Source organism: Silene latifolia, chromosome Y, assembly GCF_048544455.1.
Source record: "Silene latifolia isolate original U9 population chromosome Y, ASM4854445v1, whole genome shotgun sequence".
NCBI classification, from domain to species: Eukaryota; Viridiplantae; Streptophyta; class Magnoliopsida; order Caryophyllales; family Caryophyllaceae; genus Silene; species Silene latifolia.
This window is the reverse complement of record NC_133538.1, coordinates 307,401,302-307,414,954: the sequence shown is the minus strand read 5'-3', so window position 1 is coordinate 307,414,954 and position 13,653 is coordinate 307,401,302. Positions and strand designations below refer to the sequence as shown.

The following is a 13,653-nucleotide window of genomic DNA, read 5'->3' as shown; positions in this document are numbered from 1 at the left end:
TCCCAGTTAAACTCCTTACGGAACCATCGACTGTGCGTCATGAGTAATTAACTTAATAATGTAGAAGTCAAACAGCTGAAATTACAATTGAGTATTAATAGTTATATGATTCACAATAACAACAAAATTATTTCCATATCACACATATGTTTAACATTTTAGCAACCATACCATTCAATTGTTTCCATCAACTTAGTATAATTCATTTTCAGCAAAAATAAAAGATATCGCATAAACAACTTAAACATGTACATATACCATCATATAACTTGTAAAACATTATCTATGACAAAAGATTAGTAAGGTGAACAAGTTCTCTGGTTTGCACGGTTTGAACAAATAGGCAACTCGTGGCTCATTAAGTGTAATTATTTTTCTCTCTCTAAAACCGTTTTCTCTCTTTTCTCTCTCTAAAACCGTTTTCTCTCTTTTCTCTCTCTTTAACCGTTTTTCCTTCTTTTCATGAAAACTCTGTTTTTTAATCTTTTTCTCTCCTTTTTTCTTTGATTTCCATGGCGCGCACGAGGGCTAGACTGGCTCATTCAAGGACGGCACAGGTTTCCTCTGAACCTAAGCAAGGATCTGGTACTCCTTTGGACACGAACGATGTAGAATTGGACGCTCCCACTACTGCGCAATCTCGGCAGTTGGGGACGGTAAATGACCTCATCATTTCCGCCATTAAAGTTGCTGGAAAAACTTCTATTTCTGCTCCTAGAGTGAGTCCTATTCCTTCTCCGGTTGTTACTCTTTCTTCTTTGGCAACTACTGAACCTGTTAATGTGCCAATTTCTTCTGAAATTATCGGTAATTCTGAGATTCCTGTAGCAGCAGTTGATCCTATCCATGCTCCGGTTGTGGATAAAACTGTTACTGAATCTCTAGATACTGCTAAGGATACTATTGTGGATAATACTGCTGTGACTAGTGACTCTGCACCATTGTCTTCTAAACCTAAAAATTGGGCATCTGTTGTTAACAATACAAAACAACAGGGAATGAATTTGTTTTTCTGTGAAGAAAGTAAGTTTTCTGAAACTATTCAGCTAGATGAACAAGATTTTGCTCATGAGTTAAAGTTTTGGGAGAACACTTTGATGGGGCATGTGGTGGGTTCTAAGCCAACTTTACAAACTGTTCAGAGTTTTGTTACCAAATTTTGGGGAAAGATCGGTTCTCCTGTTGTTCAATATTTCAGGAAGGGCTGGTTCTCCTTTAGATTCACAAATCAGGAGGAAATGACTAATGTTTTAAAGCAAGGTCCATGGAAGATTGGAGCAAATTCTTTAGTCCTTAAGCAATGGACTCCTCTATTTTCATGTGAAATGGAGAAGGTGGCTAAGGTTCCTGTTTGGGTTCTTTTCCCTGGTTTGGATCCCTTTTTGTGGTCTGACAAAGTTCTAAGTAAAATTTCTAGTAAGCTTGGAAGGCCTTTGTTTGCTGACCCAGCAACTACTACTAAGGCTAAACTATCATTTGCAAGGGTTTTAGTTGAAATTGATGTGTCTAAGACTATGCCAGATCATGTGGTCCTAGATATACCTTATCTAGGGCAGGTAACTCAGAAGGTGGTCTATGAATGGTACCCTTATTTTTGCCATGGATGTGGTAAATTAGGGCACACTGTCCAGACTTGTAAGTGGGAGAAAGCTAAGGAGTTACTAGTCCAGCAGAAGGGAAAGGATAAGGCAGCTGAAGACTGCCTGATTTCCTCCCCAAATCAGGTTCAATCAGTTAAGAAGTTTGGTGGTATCTCTGATGTCCCCCTGGTTGTGTCACTTCCTCAGAAAAGGCTTCCCCAGTCTTTGTCTACTAGAGATGGCTCTCTTAAGGGGACTCAAGTAAAGCATTCTGTCTGCTCTACCCTTGATACCTTGCCTCGGCAATCCTCTTTGGAGGTTATTCCTATTTCCCACAATCAGTTCTCTCTTTTAGATTCTCGAGCGGGAGGTGTTAGCGGAAATCCCCGGGCTGGATGTCCGGGAGGTTGAACTAGGTGGTACCTCAGTGGAAATCTCAGAAGGCAAGGATAACACTCAAGGGACTGTAGGCTCAAGAATAGGCCAGAGCTCCCTTGGAATGTGTCCTAGCTCTCCTGAGTTTTCAACTGAAATGCACTCAGAATGTTCACCCGCAGTCTTAGTGGAGTCTCAGGAAGAAGTTCTTCCCCCTGATAAGTAGTTATGAAAGTGGCAGCTTGGAATGTAAGGGGTTTTAATACTCCCCTTAAACAAAATGAGGCTAAAGAGTATATGAGGAACAATAAGTTGGATTTATTTGCAATCTTGGAAACTAGAGTGAAACATGCTAAAGCTTCAAAAATATTGAATACCAAGTTTGGAAGTTGGGGTAGTTTAACCAATTATGGGAGTCATTATAATGGGAGAATTTGGCTTCTATATAATTCCCAGACAGTTGCTCTCAGTCACCATCTTCTTGAGGCTCAGGTTATCAGTTGTAGAGTTCACCATTTTGAGACTGGAAAAGATCTTAATGTCAGTTTTGTTTATGGTAGTAATGATGCTGTTCAAAGGAAGGATCTCTGGGGTACTCTAAGAGGCTTAGCTTCCTCTGATCCTTGGTTGGTCCTAGGTGACTTTAATATAGTAAGATGTCCTGAGGAAAAGCTTAGCCCTAATCCTCCCTTATTGCAAGATATGTTGGATTTTAATTCTGTTTGTCTGACCGTCGCTGGATGATCCGCTTGCTCTGGTTGTGATATGACTTGGACTAATAAGCAGGACCCTGATGCTAGAGTTTGGTCTAAACTTGATCGGGTTCTTGTTAATTCTACTTGGATGTCCTCTTTCCCTACTTCTCATGCTATTTTCCAGGAGGCAGGTATATCTGACCATTCTCCCATGTTAGTCAATATATCTGAGGATAGGAAGGTACTAAAGAGGTTTAGTTTTCTTGATAGCTGGATTAGTCACCCAGATTACCTCACAATAGTTCAAACTGCTTGGAATACTCCTATAGCAGGAAGTCCTATGCATAGACTCTTTCAGAAACTCAAAGCTGTGAAGCATGCTCTTTCTGCTTTACATGGCCAGGATTTTAGTAATATTTCTTCCAGAGTTAAGTTGGCTAAAACTAATCTGCCCCGATTAAAGGTCGTGCAAATTAATTCTTGATCCTTTTTCTCCCGAGATGCTTCGAAGGAGAAAGATTGTTTAAAGGATTACGCTTCTCTTAAAAATTCTGAACTTTCTATTCTTCATCAACGAGCCAAGCTTAAGAATGTTCAACTTTCTGATAGTAATTCTCGATATTTCTTTGAAAAAATTACTGAAAAGCAAAGATCAACAAATTATTGGTGCAATTAAAGATAAGAATGGCACTCTCCATCAAGGGATAGATAATGTTGGGCTAGCTTTTCAAGACTATTATCGATCTTTTAGGACAGAAACTCCTACGATAAGATGGTTCCTATCTCTGATGGTTTAAGAGTTTCTGAAGAGGACAAAGAAGGGCTCATCAAAAATGTTTCTCCCGCCGAGATCGTAGCTCGTCTTTGCTATGGACTCTCGTAGTAGCCCTGGGATTGATGGTTTTTCTGCTGGTTTTTTTAAATCGGCTTGGAATATTATTGAAGGAGATTTTTGTAAAGCGGTTCAAAGTTTCTTTAGGATCGGGGATGTCTAAACAAGCTAACTCTACTGTTCTTTCCCTCATTCCTAAGAAGGAAATTCCTGCAAATCGTGATGGATTTTAGACCTATCTCTTGCTGTACGCTTTTTATAAAATCGTTAGCAAGATCCTTGCTAATAGGTTGCAAAGAGTGCTCCCTTCTATTGTAGGAGAAGAACAAGCAGCTTTCATAAAAGGTAGAAACATTCATGAAAACATTCTACTATCTCAAGGCTTGGTAAAAGGATATAATAAGAAGTTCATTTCTCCTAGATGTCCGATTAAGGTTGACATTAGGAAAGCCTTTGATTCCTTGCGGTGGAGTTTTGTAGGCGATATGCTTCTTGAGTTTGGGTTTCCTCAACAATTTATTAGATGGCTCCATGGTTGTATCACGGGTGCCTGGTTTTCTCTTAAGTTGAATGGGGGACTGTTTGGTTTCTTTCAAGGTAAGAGTGGGATACGTCAAGGGGATCCGCTATCTCCTTACCTCTTTGTTCTCAGTATGGAGATCCTTTCTAGATCCTTAAGACGTCTCTGCCATCAGCCTTTAGTTTCTTACCATCCCAAGTGTAGCAAGCTCAACTTAACTCATTTAATATTCGCTGATGACTTGATGGTGTTTGTTAGGGAGATGTCCCTTCATTAAAGCCGTTCAAAAGCTTTAAGTGATTTTGCCCTTATCTCTGGACTTAATGCCAATGTTGAGAAGACTAATATTTTTTTTGGAGGAGTCTCTCAGGTAATTCAGGATGCTATTCTTCAGGAAACTGGTTTTTCAGCTGGTCAGTTCCCGGTTAGGTATCTTGGGTTGCCCTTAGGGACCTCTAGATATACTGTAAGTATGTTTGACTCTCTGGTGATCAAGATTCAGAAGAGACTTCAGCATAGGATTGGTAAAACTCTTACTTATGCTGGAAAAATTCAGTTGCTTAATGCTGTTATTTTTGGTATTGAGAACTACTGGGGCTCTAGTGTTCTATTTCCCCAAGAGGTGCTTTGCAGAATAAATAAGCTTAGCAGGGATTTTTTCTGGGGCATCTCAGAGGGAGAAAGGAAGATGCAATTTAAAAGTTGGGCTCATATCTGTGCTCCTTTACATAGAGGTGGGTTCAGTATCAAGGATGCCTATACTTGGAACATTGCCCTCCTCATTCACTGGGTTTGGACACTTTCTATTAATTCTGAAGGTCTGTGGGCAAGATGGCATAAGCAATATGTTTTGAAATCAGCCACCATCTGGTCTCTTTCTTCTAAAGACTATTTCTCTTCTAGTCTTAAAGGAATTATTGGGGCTAGGGATGTTCTGATTGCCAAAGCTGGTTCTGCTCCTGACTCAAACTTCTTAGCTTCTTGTGTAGTTGGTGGTAAGCTTTCCACAAATCTTATCTATAACTACCTATTGCAGGCTCCTCTCCTTGAGGATTGGTACTCTGTCTTCTTTCACTCTAGTATTATTCCTAGTCACAAGATCATTGCCATTCTAGTCGCTCAAGGAAAATTAGCAACTCTCTCGATAACCCGAAACTCGGGGGTTTCACTTGCTAATAGATGTTCTCTCTCGTAGGAATGCTTTGAGGAGAATCATCGATCTATTTTTTGAATGTACTTTTGCGCAGGCAGTCTGGTCTGAATTACAAACTTGGCAGCATCTGACCTTTCAACACTCTGATCTTTTACTTGGGATGCAATGGAGTTTTGATCATCTGAGTAAAAACGGTTGGGACAAAATCTGGTTTAGTACGACCATGGCAGCGGCTGTTTATAAAATTTGGACGGAAAGAAATGGTAGGATCTTCACTGGGACTGAGCACACTGTTCAGGACATTGTTACTAATATCAAGTTCCTGGTTTCTGTTCGAATGCAAATGCAGAAGAGATCTGCTGTCTTGTTAGCTAGACTTAGCTCTTAATTTTTAGAGTTTTTTTTTTTGCTTAAGTGTTTTACTTAAGTAGTTTGCTAGTGTGATATCCTTGCAATTTGTAATTTCTTTTCTTCAATGAAATGAAATGATATCTTTTTGCAAAAAAAAAAAAAAAAAAAAAAAAAAAAAAAATATAACGACTATCATTTAAACATACGCATGACATGTGAATCATCAAAGGGTTATCTCATTATAATTCGACGGTTCGAGAATATATTTCAAATATCGTAACTATATCGTAACTATATTAACTATATTTCAAATATCGTGACAATTGCAACAATCACCTTAGCATTTCATGACAATACAACTATGAACATATCCAATAAGGACAACAACGCTATTTTATTATCATATCATAAGTTTAGGTTCAACTAAAATAAATTAATGCAATGAAAGTAATAAGTATAACTATAGGCACACATACTCACATAAAAGACATGAGAACTCAGATGACATCCTACATGTGTGAACATTTAGACATACTCATTACTACCATCCATGTGTAAACATTTAAACATAATTATTATAAATATTCACGCGAGTATATTAGAACAATCAAGTTAACATTTAACGCCACCAACTTTACCAAGATATGACAATATAGTTTTATATTTATATATATCCGACCACTATACAAATATGATGAACACACCAGAGATATTACAACATGCCAAACATATATAAAATATGCAACAACTGGACTCGTATAAAATATTTCACCCTCGATTAAGGATCAGATTAAGCTATTCAATTTCACACATACTATCATGCCAACAATGTTATAAACTAAACTTTTTTTTTTATCACTTGTTAAGATACATAACGAATGAATATGTGTGCTACTATCATCATATAAGGACACTATAATTTCACATTAATAAGGCTCATGAAATAATCGAACAACTGTATGAAAACTCAACATAGAATTCACATTTTAAAAGTTATGATTCACGTTGTAACTTCCAAAAATCACGAATAAATAACCGTTCAACGAAAACTTGAGTTATATTACTTTTTATAACATACAGAGAGTTAATAATTCGTGAGAAAAAGAATGAGGTCCAAAGCTCAAGAATTCAATTTTTAAAGGATATTGCAACTCAGTTGGTCCAAACAAGTATGTGATAGCAATTGGTCCAAAACTTGGGTCAGTTTGCAAAACTTACCATTTAATATAGAGACATCAAGAATTTTCGTGGCTTATCAATTTGAAAACATATGCGAATCTTCTGATCGATGGAGTTGGAATTATGCAAAATTTATTAATACAATTTAAATGAGGATTTTTACAAAATCGTTGGTCAAAACATCACTGCACAGGAACTTCCTGACCACAGCCCACTAAAATATTTATTACTCCTAATCCGTATATCCTATAAGCATGAAACCAAAGCCAAATGAACACTAACTCCGGAGGCTATCTCCCATAAAATTTTCATCCATAGGCAATAAACAGAAAAGAAATGGCAGTAAGGTCAATTAAAGAGTAAAATCAAACAAAACGAGTTCAGCACTAGGTCATTCTTTACTATGTTACAAGCTCTTATGAACATATTATGTATACTAACCCATCCCAACTTAAATCTCACACTTTGTACTTACGTAAACATCTATCCCATAGAATCCCTTCGCATCTCGATCTACTCCTTACACCTAAATCACGATTGCTATGACTAGAAACATGCAATTCAATAGTGTTTCTGATTACTATCACAATACTATACTAGCATGGCTTCGGGATCACATAACCGCATATCATTAGACATAATAGTACTATCGACACATCATTCAACATCCATCCAGATAAATATCATCAATTCGCAATTATTTTCACGCTCACGATTACCACAATCCAACACTTCATTGATTATCAACCTGAACACGAAAATTTTATTTCTCATCTCCACAACATCATATGATCACGTCATCATTCATACAAAATACTTACCGCAACGTAATCCTGCAACATGGTTAGAATATATCGGTCTCAAGGTGTACATCCACTGGATTATATCCAAGGTTTTCCTTCTAACTACCCCATTCACTCGATTTCTCTCGGGTTACCTGGTTCAAAACTGAGAGGGCAAAAGAGCACGCATTAAGGGCGCCTTCTTAACCGCACTGTGAGCTCCTAACAGTTTATTCCCAGGGGTTCATTTTATTTAGACACCTCCTACGTTCATTGGGTTCATTGGTTTAGGCCTGAGGATCGTTCGCTCTGATACTCTTTGTAACACCCCGATTTATAAAGGAGCCTCTAGCAAGACATTCCCTAATAAACCGGACTGTTACCATCTCGGTTTCCCGAGGTAGTGAATAACAAATTAAACTCCAAGGCAAATTACATAATTTCTTTAACTTAATTTTTACAAAACCTCATTTACATCAAATTACAAAGAACTAACATAAATAAAAGTGAAAGTCTTCTAAATAATGATCTAGCTACTAAGTCTTCTGATCCAGTGTCTCACGCCCATCAAGCTCCCATCCTATCTCATAAACCTGTCAAGTCTGCTCCCCAATATTTGGATCGTCACAGGTGTTCACGAATACACAGGGTCAACCACGAGGTTGAGTAGGGAATACAATGAAACAACAAAATATGATATGCATGCTCCTCCGTCACCTCCACCTCCATCTCAACTCATATCTCATAACCCGAACGCCCAGCCATACCGATCCCCTAGACTATCAATCGACCGTCGTCGATATACCACCGCAATGAGGTTATCCAGGGTGTCTGCGCAGAACCCGCCCGGGCCTTATCACAACATCACAACGTATCACAACCTCGTCACCACCACACTATCCTCCAACTCCAATGCACATGAAATGCTTGACAGTAAACAATGCAATGCAATATGTATACCATTGAACTGATCAATTATAAAACCATGCCAGCTACAAAATGTTGTGATAGCATACTCAATACGATCAACTCGATCAATCACAATCCAGTATATGAGTCATAGCATAAAGCAACAATCACGAAATAAGTCAACGTTCACAACTTGGTCATACGAAACACAACAAATCAACACCATTCAACAACAACGATAATAAGTCAAGTGTATTTCCCTAGCTTTTCGCAATCCAAGCACGCACAAGCAATCAGTTATGATCCTTCACATATCCATCACCTACATAACATAATTATGTATAATTACCACCTACTCAGTCAATTAATCATTCACATAACCTAGGCTCATCGTAATTTAATGGGAATATCAACTTAAGGAACAAACACGACTTTCCCTAATTTTCCTGCACATGGCAGACTCAGTATAAAATGAATAACTAATTCCAGAAAATTCGAATTGATTCAAGGCCAATTGAATTGGAACCCCATGAGTCTTAGCTACAAATTATATCTAACGTGTTTTTCTCAAATTCCAAACTTATCAAGGGTTTTCAGACTAATTTCCAAAAACTGACAGAAACCGTCGCATAAAAAGTATTGATTCATAAAACGAGTTTGACAAATGATTTTTAAGTAACACCAACGCCTAACCTCATCTAAACTCTTTAAATTAAATATATGAAAAAGACCTAGCACCAATTCAATATCTAAATTATGTTTTAGAAGTAATCTTTCAGCCTCTACTGATTCGCGGACTTTTTAGATAGACGTTCACAAATAATTTCTTCAGGAAAAACTACACGGTGAAATTCTACCAATTTTCAGAGGCATAAACTAGGCTTGGAATAAACATGAGTCTCTTCTTTAACTTTTTTCATCCCACGAATTTAAGACAGGTAAAACACTCAAATAACACAGATCAACGAATCTGTAAATTGCTGTAACTATTCTATTCATTTATCTCATACAATTTATAATCAAAACCCCCAAACCAATTTCTAGGGTTACAAAAATTATTCCACTACTACTATAATTATGCTAACAATTGAATAAAGAGGTAATAGGATAGTCTACTTACGAAATAGGATGAGAATAGGCTGAGAAATCGCCTCGCAATGCCTCACGCAGCTCCCTTCACACACGGCTCCCTCTTCTCTCTTTTCTCTCTTTTCTCATGGTTAAAGTGAATATGGTGATAGGAAGATTAGGGTTTGGTTAGATGAGTCATACATATAGGATAGGTGCTATTAAGACGATACGGGCCTAGCCTAGTTAGATTAATTAAAACCCGAGTCACATAATTACCCGAGTCACAAATACACTACACGACCCAGCTGGTAACTCGGCCTAATATAATATCATATTAAAATACCGGGTATTACATCAATACCTATCACTTACGAGACCCGACATCGCCTATCCCGTTAATATGTTAGCACAATTCCTTACCCATCCAACATCCACGCATTGGCTTGCCCTAAAGCGTGTTTTACGGTATCTACATGGTACCATCAATCTGGGCATTCACCTACACCGCAACACTCCTCTTCGTTTACCTGCGTATTGTGATGCGGACTTTACACGAGACACAGAGGACTATACTTCTACCACTGGTTACATAGTATATCTAGGCTGTAATCCTATCTCATGGTCTTCAAAGAAACAAAGAGATTTGTCTCGGTCCACAACTGAGGCCGAATTTCGGGCCGTCGCTGACACCTCCTCTGAACTACTCTGGCTCACCTCCGTTCTTAATGAACTCGGTATCACAGACCCAACGTCGCCGGCAATCTATTGTGACAACCTTTCTACGACCAATTATTCTGCTAATCCCGTGTTCCACTCACGTATGAATCATCTTGCCATATCATTCCATTTCGTTAAGGAGCAAGTACGGAAAGGCTTAATTCGTATCCAATATATTCATGGTACTGATCAACTAGCTGATACGTTGACAAAACTGCTCCACAAATCCAGGTTCCTTGCTCTGTCCTCCAAGATTGGTCTTCGTCTCCGACCGTCCATCTTGCGGGGAAGTGTTGAAAAAACTAATGCTACGTCAAACTGAAGACAAAACAGAAGCCTAGTTCCTCTCCTATTCTTTAGCTTACTGTTTTAGACTTTGTATTTTAGCACATGTGTATTATCTCTTTCCTATTATAAAGCTTTTAGTTAGCTATTAGTTCCCTAATTTTCCTTAACTATCTAACCATATTCTACTATATATTCTTGTCTTTGTAATCACTGTAATGTCGTCAATTCAATGACAATTCTCTACAACCTATATTTATTCTTTACATATATTACATCAATAGACTAGTTCTATTGTCAAATGATGTTTACAATTGCTTTCTAAGTATTTGAAGAGAAAACAAAATCGTGTAACTCACAGCTTACTTCTGATTGTTAGTACTATTTAACCATTATATTACATCAATAGACTAGTTCTATTGTTAAATGATGTTTAGAATTGCTTTCTAAGTATTTGAAGAGAAAAAAAATCGTGTAACTCACAGCTTACTTCTGATTGTTAGTAAGTACATAATTTTAAATGTGCACAAATAATATACTTAGAACCACAAATCCTACTATATCAATGATAAAAGTTTGACATAATCTCAAAAGTCGGTTATGACCCAAACATGCCTGATAGCCCAAAAAAGCCCGCATGGGCTGGGCTTGGGCCTATAAATAGGCCCATCCATTTTGGCCCGACCCGACCTGACCCATAATGATGGGCCTCATTTTAATGCTCAAGCCCGGCCCGAACCCGACCCGACCCGGCCCACGATCACCTATAGGCAGGAGGGGACGGCCGCCTTTGCATCCTCGGCAACAAAGGTCGTCAGATTCCCCGGATGTTAGCGATACGGAACCGGTAGCTACAGAAGTGGTATCGGAACCATCGTCCTCTGTACCACCCAAGGTAACCTTTGCGGAACTGTTCAAAGGATCTACTTCAGGCGGGTCTTCATCGGCGGCTAAGGGTTCAGATCATCCCACGGATCAATTTTATAATGCCTCAAATAAGGGTATGCCTCTCTCTTATGTTAAACCTAAAATAGACGCTGATATTGAAATTGAGGAGAACGACATATCTGAGGAACTCGAATATTGGGGTAATACACTTATTGGTACAGTGTTGGGTCGTCAAACTACTTTGGCTCATATGCAGTCTCTGGTGGCTAAGTCATGGAATCATGTTGTGGCACCGGAGGTGCGGTATTTTGCTAAGGGTTGGTTTTATTCTCGATTTGATAGTGAGGAAGATTGTGAGAAGAACATGAATGACTCTTGGAATATGAATGGGTTTCCTCTTGTCCTAAAAAACTGCAGTACTACAATAGTTGAGGAACTTCATGCTGTTTCTGCCATCCCTATACGGGTTAAATTCTCAAACCTGGATCCTTACTTTTGGTCTGCCAAGGGCCTTAGTAAGGTTGCCAGTTATGTGGGAAGACCAATTTGTGCGGATGACTAATAAGACCAAACTAGAATTTCCTAGAGTTCTTTTTGAGGTTGATATCTCTAAAGAATTACCTACTTCAGTGAGTTTTAAAACTCCATTTCGTGGAAGAGTAGACCAGAAAGTTGAGTATGAGTGGATTCCCTACTTCGGTCATGCTTGTCGAAGGATTGGACATACTAAGGATAAGTGTCGGGCTGGGATGAAACCTAACGTGGTGTATAAAGCCAAGGACAAGACCCAACCTCAACAGCCTGTGGTTGGTCCTGCAGCTACTCAACCTAAGGTTGTTCCTGTAAAAGCTACTGAACTAGTGGTGTCTCAGGTGTAGCCACCTAAGGTTCTGGATACTGTTGTTGCACTACGCCAAATAAGACCTTCAATAACGGTCAGATAATGCAATTGCCGTTTTTAAATAGAAATACGGAACCGTTATTGCAACGACGGTTGTTAAATATAAACTACGGTTGTACAAACACGCGACCGTGATATAACATCAATAACGGATCTATAATACCGTTATCACAACTCAAGAACCGTTATAAACCTGTTGTTAAATATGTTTATGGCAACGGGTATACTTTTACGAAACTCTTATTAAATCTTAATAACGGTTTCAAATCTGTTGTCGTAGTTTACTATTGACAACGGTTTAGTGGTACCAAAACTGTTGTTAAATATTATAAATGATAACGGTTCATTTCGTTATCTTATTTAATTGAATGTCAAAAATTAATAACGCCTTTATTGCATGAAAAACCGTTGTTATATTTATCTATTGACAACAGTATGTAACCGTTATCTATTTTTATTAATGAAATTTTGACAACGGTTCTGCTTAAATAAACCGTTGTAAAAGTTTTGAATTGGACAACGGTTATCGTTCATTATCTTATATTTTTGGCGGTTTGAATGGGAGGGAAAATATGTCAATGGGTATTTATCTAAATAAAACCGTTGTCAAATATTTATTTACAACGTGTTGTTTTTAACCGTTATCGCTTTTAATTATTATTTTTTTTTTTAAAAAAATTGTTTTAGCTTGTTCTTGCAGCTGCTGAAATGCTACTTTTTCAGCAGGTGTCAAAAAATAGCATTCCAGCAGTTGTGCACTGCAAAAATTCAATCCTGCATCAAAATATTACACCCCATGATTAATTAAACCCAGTTTAAAAACAGTACAAACATGATGATCAAAAGCCAATACACAACTTCCTCAGAAAAACAGAAGAAGCCAATATACAATGGCTCTATATATACACACGTACATAAAGCATGAGCAAACTATTGAGACTCCACTAATGAAACAACATAACTGGCCCACATATTTTTCAACTGGGTGACGTCCTCTAGTGAATATTCTGGGGCTTTGTTGAGTATTAGTGGAAACTACAATTCAAAATATACATAATCAAAATAGATATAATACATGGAAATATACAGAATTGAACTCAATTACGTCTGCAATAGTTTTTAAATCACACTAACCCGTATCGGAATGGTAGAATAATTTCCGTTGATAACCTCCCACATGGACTGACAAACGTAAAAGGCGCATTGTTTGTCGTCTGGTGCTTTAGGAGACTATTATATAAATCACACACAAATCAGCTGAATTAGATAATCAACCGCTCGCATAAACATAAATTAAATTATAAGAGTAATTATTAAGAATTCAATTACTAATGGCGTGATAAAATTGGGATCAGTGTTGCTTTCATATTTCCCAAGTGGACATAATCGTCTTTTTGCTTCAAAAACACTAATTC

The 13,653-nt window shown here is 37.9% G+C and overlaps 1 protein-coding gene across 1 annotated transcript; it reads left to right on the top strand.

The window, feature by feature from the left end:
• The first annotated feature begins 2,183 nt into the window (after positions 1–2,183).
• Positions 2,184–2,699, top strand: LOC141631122 (uncharacterized). The gene has a single exon (XM_074443835.1). The coding sequence runs from the start codon at positions 2,184–2,186 to the stop codon at positions 2,697–2,699; it is 516 nt and encodes a 171-aa protein (XP_074299936.1).
• Positions 2,700–13,653: the final 10,954 nt, after the last annotated feature.